A 16376-nucleotide genomic window follows, 5' to 3' on the forward strand; every position below is an offset into this window, starting at 1 on the left:
TGGAAAAGTGCCACTAGGGTGCAACATCTAGAGGAGCATTACCAAAACAGCAGAAAAGCGACCAGACTTGCATATTAGTTCCTCTTTACTATAGCTAGCTAACAACATGTGATGTTAGCTCAAAATACATCATGACACACAAGGGCTATGCCTTTACAGGCTTATAAGGCTAACGTTCATTGACTAAAAGACAGTTCATAACCAAGCTAAATATGCCCAAAGCATAGCCAGCCAACGAAAAAAGCTAATGTTTTTAGCTAGTATTAACGTTACCTTAGATGTTTCGACACTCGTGGACTCGGGACTGGCTGACAGTTTTTTTGTTTCCCCCAGGTTGTACTTCATTGGTTTGGTGCAGTTCACTCATACACCCCCCACCCCCCCCACCCCAAAAAAAGAAAAACTCTTTGGATCTGAACGATTCACACAAGTGACCTATTTGGCCATGAAAAAAGCAAGTTTCGCTTATCAGCGCACTGTTTGCATCCATGAAACTTATATGCAACAAGTAATTGACTGGTTTACTTTTGCTGATCAGAACAGATGCCTTCTTTCTCGGAATGTTGGCTGTGTTTACATCCAGAAGGATGGGTGACTTTGAACAACAGGTGCTTGTTGCATAATCTCCCTCATATACTGCAGAATGCTTTGGTGGGTGTAGAACTAGATTGAGAATTACATAACAATGAGTGAAACACACATGCACACACAGCTAAAGAAATGCAAAGAGGGATAAAACAGTACCAGTACAGTGCAAACCACAGACAATATTGTTGCATTTTTTTCTGCTTTCTGTTAAGTTTTTTGTTTACCATATTAATTTATGGTAATAATTTATGGTTAATAAATTGTTCTTTATAACAATAAATGATAAGTTACCAATGCTCCGCCCTATTCATAATATATTCACAAGTAAGTGATGCTTTTGTAGCAAAAGTTATCTCCACCTTTTGCTAGTGGGTGGAATACAAAGTATATGCTACCCTCACCCTTTGACAAGATTTTCCTCACCAATGTTTTTGATGATGTTGAGGCTGTGGGAGATTTTCTTTGAGCTATTTTCATTGCTCAGCAACCTGGAAAGAAAAAGGAAATTTTTGTTTAGGTGGGTGAATATAAACATTTCTTTGCTTCATTGAATTTACATTCAAAAAATTATACAGCAAAAATGATGACTTCTCCATGCTGCCTTTTCATCAAATCAGATTGAACCCAAGCAGGGAAATTACTCTTTGCAGTATTTGATGGAAACATAAAAACATCACACTTACTCTTTAAGCACAGAATGTGTACCTCTTAAATCATTCTAATTACACCATCACCTTCTCATAACTTACAGTACCCACAATCAAATGTACTACAATCATTAATCATTGATATTTACCTGTTTTACGACTTTTTACTTTTAGCAGAAACCAAAGTTTAAGCTTTATAAAACAATAATGTTTTTTAATTTATATCCTTCACTTCTCTGTAATTTGGTCTGACCTGAGGTTGATGTTATCCTGGTCTTCTCCACCAGAACTGGGCTGTTGTGAGCTCATGGTTTTCCCTCTGACCTCCTGTACAGTGCAAGCCGCAGCCGTCTGCTCAGACAGCATTTTAATGTCGCCAGTATGAATGCTGTGAGTGCGGTAAGGGATTATGTCAGCTGTAAAATCTCTATGCTGGTTGTTGGAGGCAGTGGATATGTCCACACTCCTCCCTCCTCCCACTTCTCTTGTCCTATCCGCAGCATCACTGTTGTACAGAGCATGTCTGATGCTGGTCTCACCATTGCTTGGCAACACCGTTCTGGAATGATGGAGCTGTGGTGAAAGCTGAGGGCTACATTTGAAAGCAAAAAAAAAAAACATTATATAATTACATCTATATCAACTATCTTCATCTTTACCTTGGAACTGAAATTCTTCAATTGCTGAAAGGCATTTTGCAGTGTGATTTTTACAGATGTACATTTATTTCTTTAAAGTTAATAGCATTCTATGCTTTTGTTCAGCAATAGCCTTCATTTGACATGCTGTTTGCTTTTACTATTCTAATTGTGTCGACATAACAAATGCATCTTTTATAGTACTCAGAGTACCACAATTTATCAGACCTAACTGTTCACAGCAACACCTGGGATGAAACCAGGTCATTGACCAGGACATTCACAACCAATAAGATTACAATCTTTGAACACAGACTGTATACAGTATCTGATAACCAGTTACCGCATGAACAAAGTTCCACAGTGAGTTAACATAGTTACTATTAAGCCAGCTCTATTTGCTGATTAAAGACCATGATAGGTAGTTTATTGAATTTTGAGCTTTGATTTTTTTTTTTTTTTTTTAATGATTTTTTTTCCCTCAAGGTGAAGAATAACTTCCATGGTCACCTGTACATTGTTTAAACAGGCAATTAGTTTTTCATGTACCACTTTTTAGAAAAAATGACTTGACTTTTGTTAATGTGAGAAGTGTATATAATGTAGATCAGTGGTTCTTAACCTTTTTTGGGAATGGGTAAAGCGCATGGCTCATGATGTCATAGTCAGGGGATCGAATCCTCATACTCTCACTTTAAGAGAAATTTCCAATGTAGTTAAAAACTTCACACTTGCATGCACCTGGTTGAATGTATGATTGATTACACCTGTAGCAGTGACTGAATGTTTGTATGTTGTACATGTAGAACCTTTCTCTGTTGTAAATATTAAATGGCTTCAGCTGTGCCACGATTGTTCCTAGTCAGGTCCTTTGAGCAAGGTCACAAGTTAACCACAGAAAAAAATACTGTCAGAATCTCTATGTCTATGTCTTAAAATACACCATAAAGTGGTGGTAACCCTCTGCACCCACACTTTGTTTTATATCTAAGTTAGCCATATTTAATTTATACATATTATACATTTAATTAAGTCAGTTTACATTAGTTAACATTCAGTATCAAAATAAACCACACACAGATTTTCAGTTTCATACAACACACTTTATTATTTGACAATAAATTAGTTTCTATTTTGAAGCGCACACATTTAGTTAGCTTTTGTACTGTCTTTGTTTCAGTACAGTTGTTTTGTTTGTTCTTTTTTGAGTTACCGGTGCTGCTGGTGCTGCTGCTGGGATCCAGGAAATAAGGCAAAAGGGATCTGCCCCACAAGCTCCGCCATTTTTATTTTGGTTTGGTTAGGTATGCTTGTGTTTATTCTAATGAGTTAAGTTCCTGCTTTGCTTTGTTTGTAAATTAGCTGTCTTTTGTGTTCAGTGTTTATGTTAATCCCTCTTGTGTTAATCTGGGCTGATCACCCAGTATATAAATTCCCCTCTTGTGTTCAGTAGTTTAGGTCTGTTTAGTCTGTTTGTCTGCTGTTAGTTTGTTCAGTTGACGTTGGTACAGTTCTGTTGATTTGACCTCTTTTACGGGCCCAGTCCTTTATTATTTTCATTTGAGAAATTTTGTTTGCTTTATATTTTGGGTAAATAAAAAACCTTTTGTTTGAAGTTACTACCCGTTGTCCTCATTGCCGACTGACTCGGTCCCTCACAGTAAGGCAATTTCAACATTCACACTGCATTTTCAGCATGAGACGCATTTTCTAGTTATTCTAATCAGAATTATTAGTGTCCTAAATATTATTGTTTAACTTTTTAAAGATTATGCCACCAACTCTCTATTAACTACTGAGCCGACACACTCACACCAAGACAGAAAGAAAAAAAAACATTGCAAGCCTATTAGATGCCCGGGTGTGGTACAGCCATTAGGAATCCTCTATTTCATGCAGCAGAGCCACAGGCAGACAGAGTCATATACTGTTTCAGGCTGGGCACGCTGTGTGACGTTGTCCCCGCTTTTCATTTTGGTGTCCATGTTAACAGGTTAAACTGTTCACACTGGATGCCTGAGGCGTGCTTCTCACGGGAGTGTCAAGCGTCGCTGCTGAAGCTAGAGATTGGGAGTCTCACTTATTTCTACCACAACATGTTCTCTGCAAAAATCGACCTGAAAACGACCTGTAGATAGTCATATGGATATCATACCAGTATATTATTACAGTTTTAATGTCAGTATCTGTAGAATATGTCACAGACATGAAGAGAATACACACAAAATGTGAGGGGAAGTTTTGTGCACTCTCTCTTTTACTTTCACTTTCTCTCCCTTGCTCCCTCTTGTTCCCCCTCTGGCTTTCTCGCTCTTTCAGCAGGGTAAAGGAAAATTACGTCATCATATTTATCGATAATTTTCAAAGGCCGACTCGATGTAAACAGATAGGGCAGGCAAGAGCCGCCATGCAGCAGCAACGCAGTTGACAGTCAGCCTATGTGAACACAAACACGTGAGTGAGCCACAGCAGCTCTGTAATTCAGCCGCCACACATTACACAGTCATCCAGTGTGCCCACCCTTTTGGGCTCCGAAAATCCTCTCCCTGGGAAGCAAAGGTGCCGGCAAGCAAACTCAGAGTTTATCTAAAGCAGTCCTCTACTCACAAAGCAGAAGTCCAGCGGGTAACACTCACAGTCTGGTTGGAATGGTCCCCTCATCACGAAGCAGAAGCCCAGCGGGCAAAACTCACAGTCCAGCCAAAACAGTCCTCTCATCACAAAGCAGAAGTCAAGCAAGCAGGCACACTCACAGTTCAACTGTGGAAATCCTTGGACATCACAGAAGATAACCACATAGCAACCACAGCAAAATATCATTAGAAAGCCCACTCAGTTATTCCCGGTCGGCGGCTCTGTCATTGGACCTCAAGTTCACTTTAGCTTCACCTTAACGTTATTGAAACACACAAACACACACACACGGGAAAAGTGCGGTAGCTCAATGACTACAGTTTCTTCTGATTACTCAAACATAAGATAGACCTACACAAGGCTAATGCTGCTACCAATCAACATGTTCTTTCTGCTGCTGTCTTCCTTGCCTTTTTGTCTCCACCCACCTCCCAATCATCACAGGTAGACTGATCTGACCATCTCTGCTGACCAATCAAATTCCCTAAACAAAACCACAGCAATCTTGTGTGTCTACTCTGGCAACACTTTACTAGTTACTTTCATTAGCCTCTTCACCACTATATGTCACAGACAACCCTGCACACAGGTGAACATCCAGGGAATGGACATCGAGATGGTGACATCTTACAAGTACCTGGGAGTTCACCTGAACAATTTACTGGACTGGACGGATCACACTGCAGCAACCTATAAGAAATGTCAGAGCAGACTCCATCTGCTGAAGAAGCTCAAGTCCTTTGGAGTGCAGGGGGCACTCCTGAGGACTTTCTATGACTCTGTGGTGGCATCAGCCATTTTCTATGGAGTTGTCTGCTGGAGTAGCAGCATCTTGGCAGCAGATAGGAAGAGACTTGATAAACTTATCAAGAAGGCCAGCTCCATCCTGGGATGCCCTCTTGACCCAGTGCAGGTGGTGGGAGAGAGCAGGATGATGGATAAGTTGTCATCGCTGCTGGTGAAGGAGTCCCACCCCCTGCAGGACACTATCACAGCACTGGGCAGCTCCTTCAGCGATAGACTGATGCACCCCAAGTGTGTGAAGGAGAGGTATCGGTGGTCCAAGTGTGTGAAGGAGAGGTATGGCAGGTCCTTCCTTTCTGCTGCTGTCAGACTCTACAACCAGCACTGCTCCCAGTAGACCTCACTGTGCACTGTGCAATAAAAAGTGAATACAAAACTGTTTATAATTACACTGTTTATATCTGTACATATTATGTATATACGATTCTATAGACGGGTTTCTGTGCAACGCATCGCACATATGCGCGCGCAGCCAGGGGGCAGAAAGCGGAACATGTCTCATTTGTTTACCAGTGGAGTCAGCGGAGAAAGAAAATGACAAGGAGCTGTTGTGCTGTAAACTGCACGAATCGGCAAAAGGATGGATGGAAACTGTTTAATATCCCGAGGGGATCTCGTCCTTTTGCCAAGAGAAGAAGAAGATTGTGGGTCCAGTGCACGTACACCCAGGCATCATAAGGTTTTGCCTTTACTCCCTGTCTCTAGCTAGGCAGGACACCTGCCCTCAAAGCGCAAAACCCTGAACTCGTGTCATAAAATTTTAAGTTTTGCACATGACCACAAAGTACATAATTATACGCTTCTAAATATTTGTATGCACGCAAACTGTCCTTAGTGTACACACTAGGCTTCTCAATTAGATAATTGTATATGTCGGGCCATATAATAGCTGGCCATTTGGACATATCTGAAATCCATTCCTCACTCAGAATATTTTATGGGTCTGGTAATTTCTCACCAGTACTGAAGACCAGTTTGTTCAGGTAATCGGTGCAGTCTGAGCTGCTGAGGCTGTTGATATAATTGGTCTGAGCCATCTCTGTCAAGACCTAGCTAACGAGCTGTCAGACCTGTAGTGTAAAGTATATTTACCGATATTGGCGGGGTTTTTTTCTTTCTAAATGTTGGCAGGCTATAAAGTAGCCCCGTCGTAAACATTTTTACTTTGACTTTGTTAGCGTTCACTAACATTACCACCCTGCTCCTGATATTGTAGACATCCAAAACAGCCGTCACAACCTGCTAAGTTGAGTGAAATTCACGGACATTTCAGCAAGTGTTTTTCTGATTTGTGATGCAATGAAAGACAAAGCGATCTTTCAATGAAATGACATTTTATTGCAATTGTGTCAGGGAGAACTTACAAACAATACGGCATCTACATTGATATCAGTTCACTCCGAAGCAGTCTTTTGCCCCCTGGTTGCGCGCGCACCTAGTATTGTTTGTACACAAGAAACCCGTCTATTTCTATTTCTCCTCTAGCTCTTCTTCTTACCTTTTTAGTATATTGTTTATTTTTTACTATTATTATTGTTTAATGTTATACTGAACTGTCATTTGGCTGCTGTGACGCACAAATTTCCCCATTTGTGGGACTAATAAAGGAAGTTCTGATTTTGATTTTACGTTGCATTACTTGTTTTATAACTGAAATATCTTAAGTATCGCTCATATAATCACTTTTGCCCCTTATTAAATATTATTTAGGATACTTATTTTCACTTTGGCTTCTTGTGTTTTGATTTTCCTCATTTTTCGACATTATATTAATTTAACCCCTTATTTGCCACCAGGCCACACCTTCCCCCTTCTAGAAAGTTTTTATGTGCCCATCAGACCCAAAAATATAGATAACCTGAACTTGTTGAGACTGAATAGGCGAGCTGAAAATGAAACAATTCTTCACTCTCCTTGAGTGCTCAACTCAAAGTTCATCCTCTTCAGCCACATCTGAATCCTGAGTATCAACGGTCTCAACACTTAGATCCACTCTAGCCAGATTCTGGCACATTACATTTACATTTAGACATTTAGGCACATCTTGAACTCCATCTGTGACTTGACTTTGTTGTCTTGCAACAAATCTGGTTGTGGCAAAAGATCTTTCTATTTGACTGTAAAGCCTAGTTTATGCTTCTGCATTGCGGCGACGGCGTAGCTACGTTGTCGACCCTACGCCGTCATTGAGCATTCGAAGTTCTGCGTCGAGGGAATGCGTTGTTCTGCAATTCACCGCCAAGCCGCTCGTACCACAAAAACTTTAAAAATGGCGGTGTTGTTATACTGTTGACCGGAAAAGCAACTGCCGGAAATGACGTTCTGAGCGGACCAATCACAGTCCTTGCCGTTCGCGTCTCGACGCGTCGACGTGACGCGTAGTCAGGATTTTTTGGAGGCGCACGTCAGGCTACGGCGCAGGGTCCGCGTAGGGGTCTGCGTCGACGACGTAGCTATGCCGTTGCCGTGACGCAGAAGCATAAATCAGGCTTAAGTGGTTCTGGGGGGGGGGGTCAACTACCTTATAGTCAGACTCTGAACAGGATGAGCATCTTCACTCTGTCAGTGACAGGCTTCAGCCCTTCTCTGTGCTCTAGTCACAGGCCTGTGGCTGCTCTGGCTCATCATGATCTGATGGCAGTCTGACTAGGGCGCAATTGATTGCGGTGCACTGTTTTCACAGCTCCTGTTCCCACTTCAGGTTTCACTTGATAGACCAGAATGGCATCTTTCCAACAAGAAAGTATAACACTGACCTCCTTTTATCTCTCAACTTGTGACGCCGACATTTCTCAACAGCACTCTGTCTCCTTCCTCCAAAACTTGTTCTCTCACAAGCTTGTCTCTTTTGTTTTTCTTGTGACTCTTGTCAGCAGTTTCCTTTCCCCCCTGATCCGAATGGATCCATGCAGGGAGTCCATAGTGCACAATAGGGGCGGGGGAAAAAATCGATTCACATAAAAATCGCGATTCTAATCATCCACGATTCTGAATCGATTCATAAACTTCAAAAATCGATTTTTTTATTTATTTTTTTTTCATTTATTTTTTTTTACATTTTTTTTTCTATTTTGAAAAATCACACAAAACACCAATTTGTGTGATTTGTGTACAGTTTATTTTTGTAACTTCTGGGAGAAAAAGGCAGCTGGCCTAAGCTTTTACTTAGGCAATTTTATTTATGCAAGTTATTTCTTGTACAGTAAGTTTTCATTTGTTTAGCATGAATAAATGTTACCTTTTTTTAATGTTTGCCTTTGTGTGATTACATCATTGGAATCAGTTTGTTTAAAAATCACATTATCTTATACAAACTGTATTGTTTTGATGCCATAATTTGCCTTAACACACTATGCACTGTATCAATTTTTGAATTGAGAATCGTTTGAATCGAGAATCGATTCTGAATCGAATTGTGACCCTAAGAATCGGAATCGAATCGAATCGTGAGACACCCAAAGATTCACACCCCTAGTGCACAAAGTAGCACTCATAGAAGATCTTGGCTACAGTTGAGGCTCTTTGGTCTTTTGCTGGGAAAGCTTGGGCATATCTGGTGAAATGATCAATTACAACAAGGATATTAGCAAATCCCTGGGAATCAGACAGAAAGTCAATACACACAAGATCAAGGGGCTCTTTGCTGTGACCTGATTTAAAGGTGCAGCTCTTTGGGACTTACCTGTGATACAGCTGCCACAGTTTTTCATATACTATTCAATGTCAGCACCCATCTTAGGCCAGTAAATTCGGTTCCATATGAGTTCAGATGTCTTTTCCACTCCCAGGTGTCCTGATTTATCACAGAGGAACTGGAGAACCATGGGGACATACTCTGCTTGTAAGATGAGCTGAAATATGTCAGTGCCAGGTGTTACTCTTTCTCTCTGAAGTAGTGTTACTCTGGTATCCTCTCCCTTGACTGAGTGGCTGTCTTTAACCGCTTTGTTCACTGGAGTAATGACTGAGTCATTGTTTTTAGCTTTGACAGGGTCTTTCTGGCTAATCTGGGTCAGACAACCAAAGTCTAGATGTGTGGGAAAGGCATAACATTCAGGGATGGCTTCAGGGGAACTCTCTAAGGGGAACTCTCCAGCTGGCTTTCCACACCTGACCTGCTTACAGAGGGCTTTGACACTTTTAGGGGGCATGTTTTGCCAGTCAGTCTCATTAGTTGGAAGTGGGCTCCGTGACAGTGAATCCACATCAATGTTGCTGCTTCCTGGTCGATACTGGAGGGTGAAAATTGTAGGTTGAGAGGGCAGCAAGCCAACAGTGACCAGTTGTGTTGAGCTTGGCTGAGGAGAGGATATACATTAGATGGTTATCTGTCCTCACTGGAAACAGTGCTCCATACAGATGTTCATGAAATGTATTGATATTGAGTGCCAGGGATTCACACTGGTGCACCTGGTAGTTCCTCTCAGAAGAACTGAGCTTTTGGCTCGCAAAGGCAACTGGTCTCAACCCCTCAGAGTGCTCTACGTTTAGCTCAGTGCCCAAACCATGAAGACTGGCATCTATGTGCAGCACATAGGGCTTGGATGGGTCATCAATGTGCCAGTTCTGGCATTAACTAGCGCAGGCACTAAATGATCTTTTGGAAGACATTAGAACAAGACTGGTCCCAATTGTCTACAAAGGGCTCATGTACTTTGTGGTATGTCTTGTCCGGTGCCACTGTCGCTCTGTTAATAACAATGATAATAATAATAATAATAATAATAATAATAATAATAATTAAAGCTGCAAGCAGCGATGAACGGGCCCTCGCAGTCCACACGCGTCGGTGCATGCCGCTGTCGCTTCACGTTGCTGTCGGGGCATGTGGCTGTCGGGGCTTGTTCATGCAACAACTTCCGCTGAGGAATCAAAAGTGAAGGCAGGAAAGCTGTTCTTTCGTCATTTAGCAATAAAAGCGCTCCCTATTGGCAGATTTGCACAACATTTTTCACAAACCGTCATCGGGGCATGGAACACAATTAAAAAACTTAAGTGTTAATGGGACTGCATTTGATGAAGATATACAAGACTGTCTGTTTGACCACAATTTGCAGGAAATTGCTGTTTTATATTTTGGGCGTCCTTTGGACTACCACATTTGTTTTAATAACCTTGTTCTTTGGACTATCACAATTCTTTTAATAAGTTTTTGTCAGGAGGGTCCACAGATGCTGTGTGCAAAGTTTGGTGCAAATCGGAGAAATTGCCTGGAAGGAGTTCGAAAAAGTAGGTTTGCGACATTTAGCAAATTTGCAAATGGAAATGTACTGCAAAAGTGGGCGTGGCCTACATCACACAATTCAGCTGAATGCAGGGAACACATAGATATAAGGTTTAACTATGTGCACCATGTTATGTGGGAGTTATTAGGCAAAAACGGTTTTGTGTTGATAATAGCGCCACCTGCTGGTCATTTTTGGTGTGTGAGTTACAGGGGCCAGTCTATACCACCCTAATCAGTTTCATACCCATAAGTGTTATGGTGTGGGGACAGTGCCAAATCTAAAATGAAACTGCCACCAGAGCGCCACCTAGGGTCGGATCGGTAAGACCTTTGTCAGCCATCGTCAGGAGGGTATTGGCAATGAGTGTACCAAGTTTCATGTTAATCCGAAAAACGGATGTGGAGATATAAATGACTCCAATTTAAAGAGCGCCAACTAGTGGTCATTGGGCAAAACTTTGCAAAGAGCCTCAGGGGCTCATGGGGAAGTAGTATCATGAGTTTCACGTCATTGGGACAAACCAATGTAGAGATATGCAACACTTCCTGTTTGGAGCGATATCTGCAGGAAGTTGTTATTTAATAAGTTGAGTATTCTTTGGAATATCAAAATTATTTTAATAACTTTTTTGTCAGGAGGGTACACAGATGCTGTGTGCAAAGTTTCGTGGAAATTGGTGAAATTGCCTGGGAGGAGTTCGAAAAAGTAGGTTTGCAGATATGGCCTGTGGCCTATATCACGAGATTCAGCAGAATTCACTGAACGCATGGATATAAGGTTTTTGAATGTGCGACAAACTATGTGGGAGTTATAAGGCAAAAGGCACTTTCCTTAATTACAGTGCCACCTAGTGATGGAAATTCACAACGACAACAGATTATGAAATTTTTCGCCAGGTGTTATCAATATTCCAAGTTTGGTGAGTTTTGGGGCATGTTCAGGCCGCCAAATATGCGATGTCGGGGAAGGAAAAAAAATAATAATAATAAATAATCCTAGCAGATACAATAGGTCCTCGCAAGAGATTCGTGCTCGGGCCCTAATTAAAACTGCAAGCAGTGACGAACGGGCCCTCGCCCCCCCACGTACGTTGGGCTGTGGCGCCGTCGGAGGCCTGTGCGCCCAGATGTGTACTCACCCTTTGCCTTTGCCTGGAAATGTCCTACCTAAATGGGATACGTATTCAGGGTGAGCTCCTCTACATGTGTGAGCAGTTTGATGCAGATGGGCAAGTGTATTTTGAAGTTATAAGCACTTCCAGCGTGATGGCGAAGGATCACAATTGACCACACCGCCACGCCCATCAGGTGTAACACAGGCTGTTGAAGGTATGAGGATGCTACTGAGTGAATGTGAAGTCTGTGGTGTTAAATCTGTAGGATGAGTTAGTGAAAGTACGAGGCACAGACATTGGGTCAGTACAGAATGGAAAAAGCCATAAGGGGGTCATCGAAATTGACCACACTGTGACACCCACCAGGAATAACGTAGGTAAAAGTTTTTCACAACTTTTCATCATCAAGGCATGAGGATGATACTTGGTGACTGGGAAGTCTGTGGTGTTAAATCTGTAGGCCAAGTTAAACAATGTACGAGGCTTAGAAATGGGTTCCTACAGAATGGGAACAGCCATAAGGGGACCCCCCTTATGGCTGTTCCCATTCTGTAGTTGAACACACTGCCACGCCCACTAGAAATAACGTAGGTCAAAGCTTTTTACAACTTTTCATTATCAAGGTCTGAAGATGATATATAGTGAGTGTGAAGTCTGTGGCGTTAAATCTGTAGGCCAAGTTAAACAATGTACGAGGCATAGAAATGGGTACCTACAAAATGGAAACAGCCATAAGGGGGTCATCGCAATTGAACGCACTGCCACGCCCACTAGGAATAACGTAGGTGAAAGCTTTTAACAACTTTTCATTATCAAGGTCTGAAGATGATATATAGTGAATGTGAAGCCTGTGGCGTTAAATCTGTAGGCCAAGTTAAATAATGTACGAGGCATAGAAATGGGTGACAATGGCGGCGAAATCTCAACTTTGAACCAATATGGCAGACTTCCCGTTGGACTGAGGTTACGGGTCCAAGAGGGTTTTTTGTGCGTCTCCTCATGATACATAAGCGTACCAAATTCTATTCATGTACGTGCATGTAGGAGGCGGGGCTTAAAGTTTGAAATATTCCAGGGGGCGTTGTGGAGCCATTTAGCGCCCCCTGCTGGTCATTTTTGATGTGTGGGTTACAGGGGCCAGTCTATACCACCTCTATCAATTTCATATCCATAAGTGTTATGGTGTGGGCACAGTACCAAATATAAAATTAAACTGCCACCAGAGCGCCACCTAGTGGCAGATTGGTAACCCCTTTTTCAGCTATCGTCAGGAGGGCAGTGGCAATGAGTGTACCAAGTTTTATGATAATCCGACCAACGGATGTTGAGATATAAATTACTTTAATTTAAAGAGCGCCACCTAGTGGTCATCAGCCAAAATTTTGCACAGAGCCTTATGGGCTCATGTGGAAGTAGTATCCTGAGTTTCATGTCATTCAGACAAACCAATGTGGAGATATGCCACACTTCCTGTTTGGAAGAAATGTGCAGGAAGTTGTGATTTAATAACTTGAGTATTCTTTGGAATATCAAAATTCTTTTTATTAGTTTTTGTCAGGAGGGTCCACAGATGCTGTGTGCAAAGTTTGATGCTAATCGGTGAAATTGTCTGGGAGGAGTTAGCAAAAGTAGGTTTGCGACATTTTGCTAATTCGCGAAAAAATTAGGTAACCGGAAATGGGCGTGGCCTATATCACGAGATTCAGCACAATTCAGTGAACGCGTGGATATAAGGTTTTTGAATGTGCGACAAAGTATGTGGGAGTTATGAGCCAAAACGCACTTTGCTTGATTATAGCGCCACCTAGTGGTGAAAATTCACAACGACAACAGATTAAAAAAATTTTCGCCAGGTCTGATCTATATTCCAAGTTTGGTGAGTTTTGGGGTATGTTCAGGCCGCCAAATATGCGATCTCGTGGACAGGAAAAAAATAATAATAATTAAAGCTGCAAGCAGCGATGAACGGGCCCTCGCAGTCCACGCTTGTCGGGGCATGCTGCCGTCGCGGCATGCTGCTGTCGCTACATGCTGCTGTCGGGGCATGCTGCTGTTGGGGCTTGCTCATGCAACAACTTCCGTTGAGGAGTCAAAAGTGGAGGCAGTCAAGCTGTTGTTTGGTAATTTAGCAATAAAAGCGCCCCCTATTGGCCGCTTTGCACCAAATTTTTGACAAATGGTCATCGGGCCATGGAACACAATTAAAAAAACTTTAGTGTTAATGGGAGTGTATTTCATCAAGATATGGAAGATTGTCTGTGTTACCACAATGTGCAGGAAGTTGTTGTTTCATATTTTGGCCGTTCTTTGGACTATCATAAATGTTTTAATAACTTTTTGTCAGGAGGGTCCACAGATGCTGTGTGCAAAGTTTTGTGCAAATTGGAGAAATTGCCTGGGAGGAGTTCGAAAAAGTAGGTTTGAGACATTCCGGAATCTGCAAATGGAATTCTGTCGCAAAAGTGGGGTTGGCCTACATCACACAATTCAGATGAATGCAGGGAACACGTAGATATAAGGTTTAACAATGTGCGCCATATTATGTGGGAGTTATTAGGCAAAAATGCTTTTATGTTGATAATAGCGCCACCTGCTGGTCAAATTTGGTGTGTGAGTTACAGGGGCCAGTCTATACCACCCCTATCAATTTCATATCCATAAGTGTTATGGTGTGGGCACAGTGCCAAATATAAAATTAGACGGCCACCAGAGCACCACCTAGTGTCGGATCTGGAACACATTTGTCAGCTATCCTCAGGAGGGCATTGGGAATAAGTGTACCAAGTTTTGTGACAATCTGACCAACCGATGTTGAGATATAAAATAGTTCAATTTAAACAGCGCCACCTGGTGGTCATCATCCCAAAATTTGAAGAGAGCCTTAGGGCCTCATAGGGAAGTAGGATCCTGAGTTTGAAGTCATTCGGACACACCAATGTGGAGATATGCAAAACTTCCTCTTTTGAGCGAAATCTGCAGGAATTTGTAATTTAATAACTTGAGTATTTTTTGGTATATCAAAATTCTTTTAATAACTTTTTGTCAGGAGGGTCCACAGATGCTGTGTGCAAAGTTTTGTGCAAATTGGTGAAATTGCCTGGGAGGAGTTCGAAAAAGTAGGTTTGCGACATTTTGCGAGCTAGCGAAAAAAAACGGTAGGCGGATATGGGCGTGGCCTATACCCAGAGATTCAGGAGGATTCACTGAACGCGTGGATATAAGGTTTTTGAATGTGCGACAAAGTATGTGGGAGTTATTAGGCAAAACGCACTTTCCTTGATAAGAGCGCCAACTAGTGGCGAAAATGAACACTGACAACAGATTATAAAATTTTTCGCCAGGTGTGACATATATTCCAAGTTTGGCGAGTTTTGGGGTATGTTCAGGCAGTGAAAAATGCGATCATTTGGGAAAAATAAAAATAATTAAAGCTGCAAGCAGCGATGAACGGGCCCTCGCAGTCCACGTACGTTGGGCTGTGGCGCCGTCGGAGGCCTGTGCGCCCAGTTGTGTGCTTGCCCGTTGGCTGTGGAAATGTCCTACCTAATGTAAATGGGATCCGTGTCACACAAAACACAACAGTGACATCTTCAGTGACTTCCTGTGTCCAGAGGGTGGTGCTATAGATATGACACAGTATTGATGCAGAGACGTGTTCAGGGCGAGCCCCTCTACATGTGTGAGGAATTTGATGCCGATGGGAAATTGTATGTTGAAGTTATCAGGACTTCCTGCTTGATGGCAAAGGATTGAATTTGAAGGAAAATGGCGGAGTTCCTGTTGGACTGAGGGTATGTGTCCAAGAGGGTTTTTTGTGCGGCTGGTGATGACACATAAGCCTACCGAATTTTGTTCATGTACGTGCATGTAGGGGGCAGGGCTTCAATTTTGAAATATTCCAGGGGGCGCTATGGAGCCATTTAGCGCCACCTGCTCGTCATTTTTGGTGTGTGAGTTACAGGGGCCAGTCTCTAACACCCCAATGAATTTCATATCCATAAGTGTTATGGTGTGGGCACAGTGCCAAATCTAAGATGAAACTGCCACCAGAGCGCCACCTAGTGGCAGATCTGTTACCCCTTTTTCAGCTATCCTCAGGAGGGCATTGGCAATGAGTGTACCAAGTTTCATGTTAATCCGACAAACCAATGTGGAGATATAAATTACTTCAATTTAAAGAGCGCCACCTAGTGGTCATCGGCCAAAATTTTGAACAGAGCCTTAGGGCCTCATAGGGAAGTAGGATCCTGAGTTTGAAGTCATTCGGACACACCAATGTGGAGATATGCAAAACTTCCTGTTTGGAGCGAAATGTGCAGGAATTTGTAATTTAATAACTTGAGTATTTTTTGGTATATCAAAATTCTTTTAATAACTTTTAGTCAGGAGGGTCCACAGATGCTGTGTGCAAAGTTTTGTGCAAATTGGTGAAATTGCCTGGGAGGAGTTCGAAAAAGTAGGTTTGCGACATTTTGCGAGCTAGCGAAAAAAACCGGTAGGCGGATATGGGCGTGGCCTATACCCAGAGATTCAGGAGGATTCACTGAACGCGTGGATATAAGGTTTTTGAATGTGCGACAAAGTATGTGGGAGTTATTAGGCAAAACGCACTTTCCTTGATAAAAGCGCCACCTAGTGGTGAAAATTCACAACGACAACAGATTATAAAATTTTTCGCCAGGTGTGACGTATATTCCAAGTTTGGCGAGTTTTGGGGTATGTT

At 42.2% G+C, this 16376-nt stretch overlaps 1 protein-coding gene across 3 annotated transcripts in view; it reads right to left on the minus strand.

The window, feature by feature from the left end:
* Positions 1-16376, minus strand: part of ngef (neuronal guanine nucleotide exchange factor) — a gene marked incomplete at its 5' end in the record, with an annotated part of 159513 nt that overhangs the window by 82590 nt on the left and 60547 nt on the right. For all 3 annotated transcript variants that reach the window (XM_084350029.1, XM_084350031.1, XM_084350030.1), the window contains 2 exons: positions 1012-1076; positions 1489-1827. In XM_084350029.1, coding sequence (XP_084206155.1) covers positions 1012-1076; positions 1489-1827 — 404 coding nt within the window. The remainder of the gene's footprint in view (positions 1-1011; positions 1077-1488; positions 1828-16376) is intronic.

This window comes from Pagrus pagrus (genome assembly GCF_965226575.1).
Source record: "Pagrus pagrus genome assembly, chromosome: 4".
NCBI lineage: Eukaryota > Metazoa > Chordata > Actinopteri > Spariformes > Sparidae > Pagrus > Pagrus pagrus.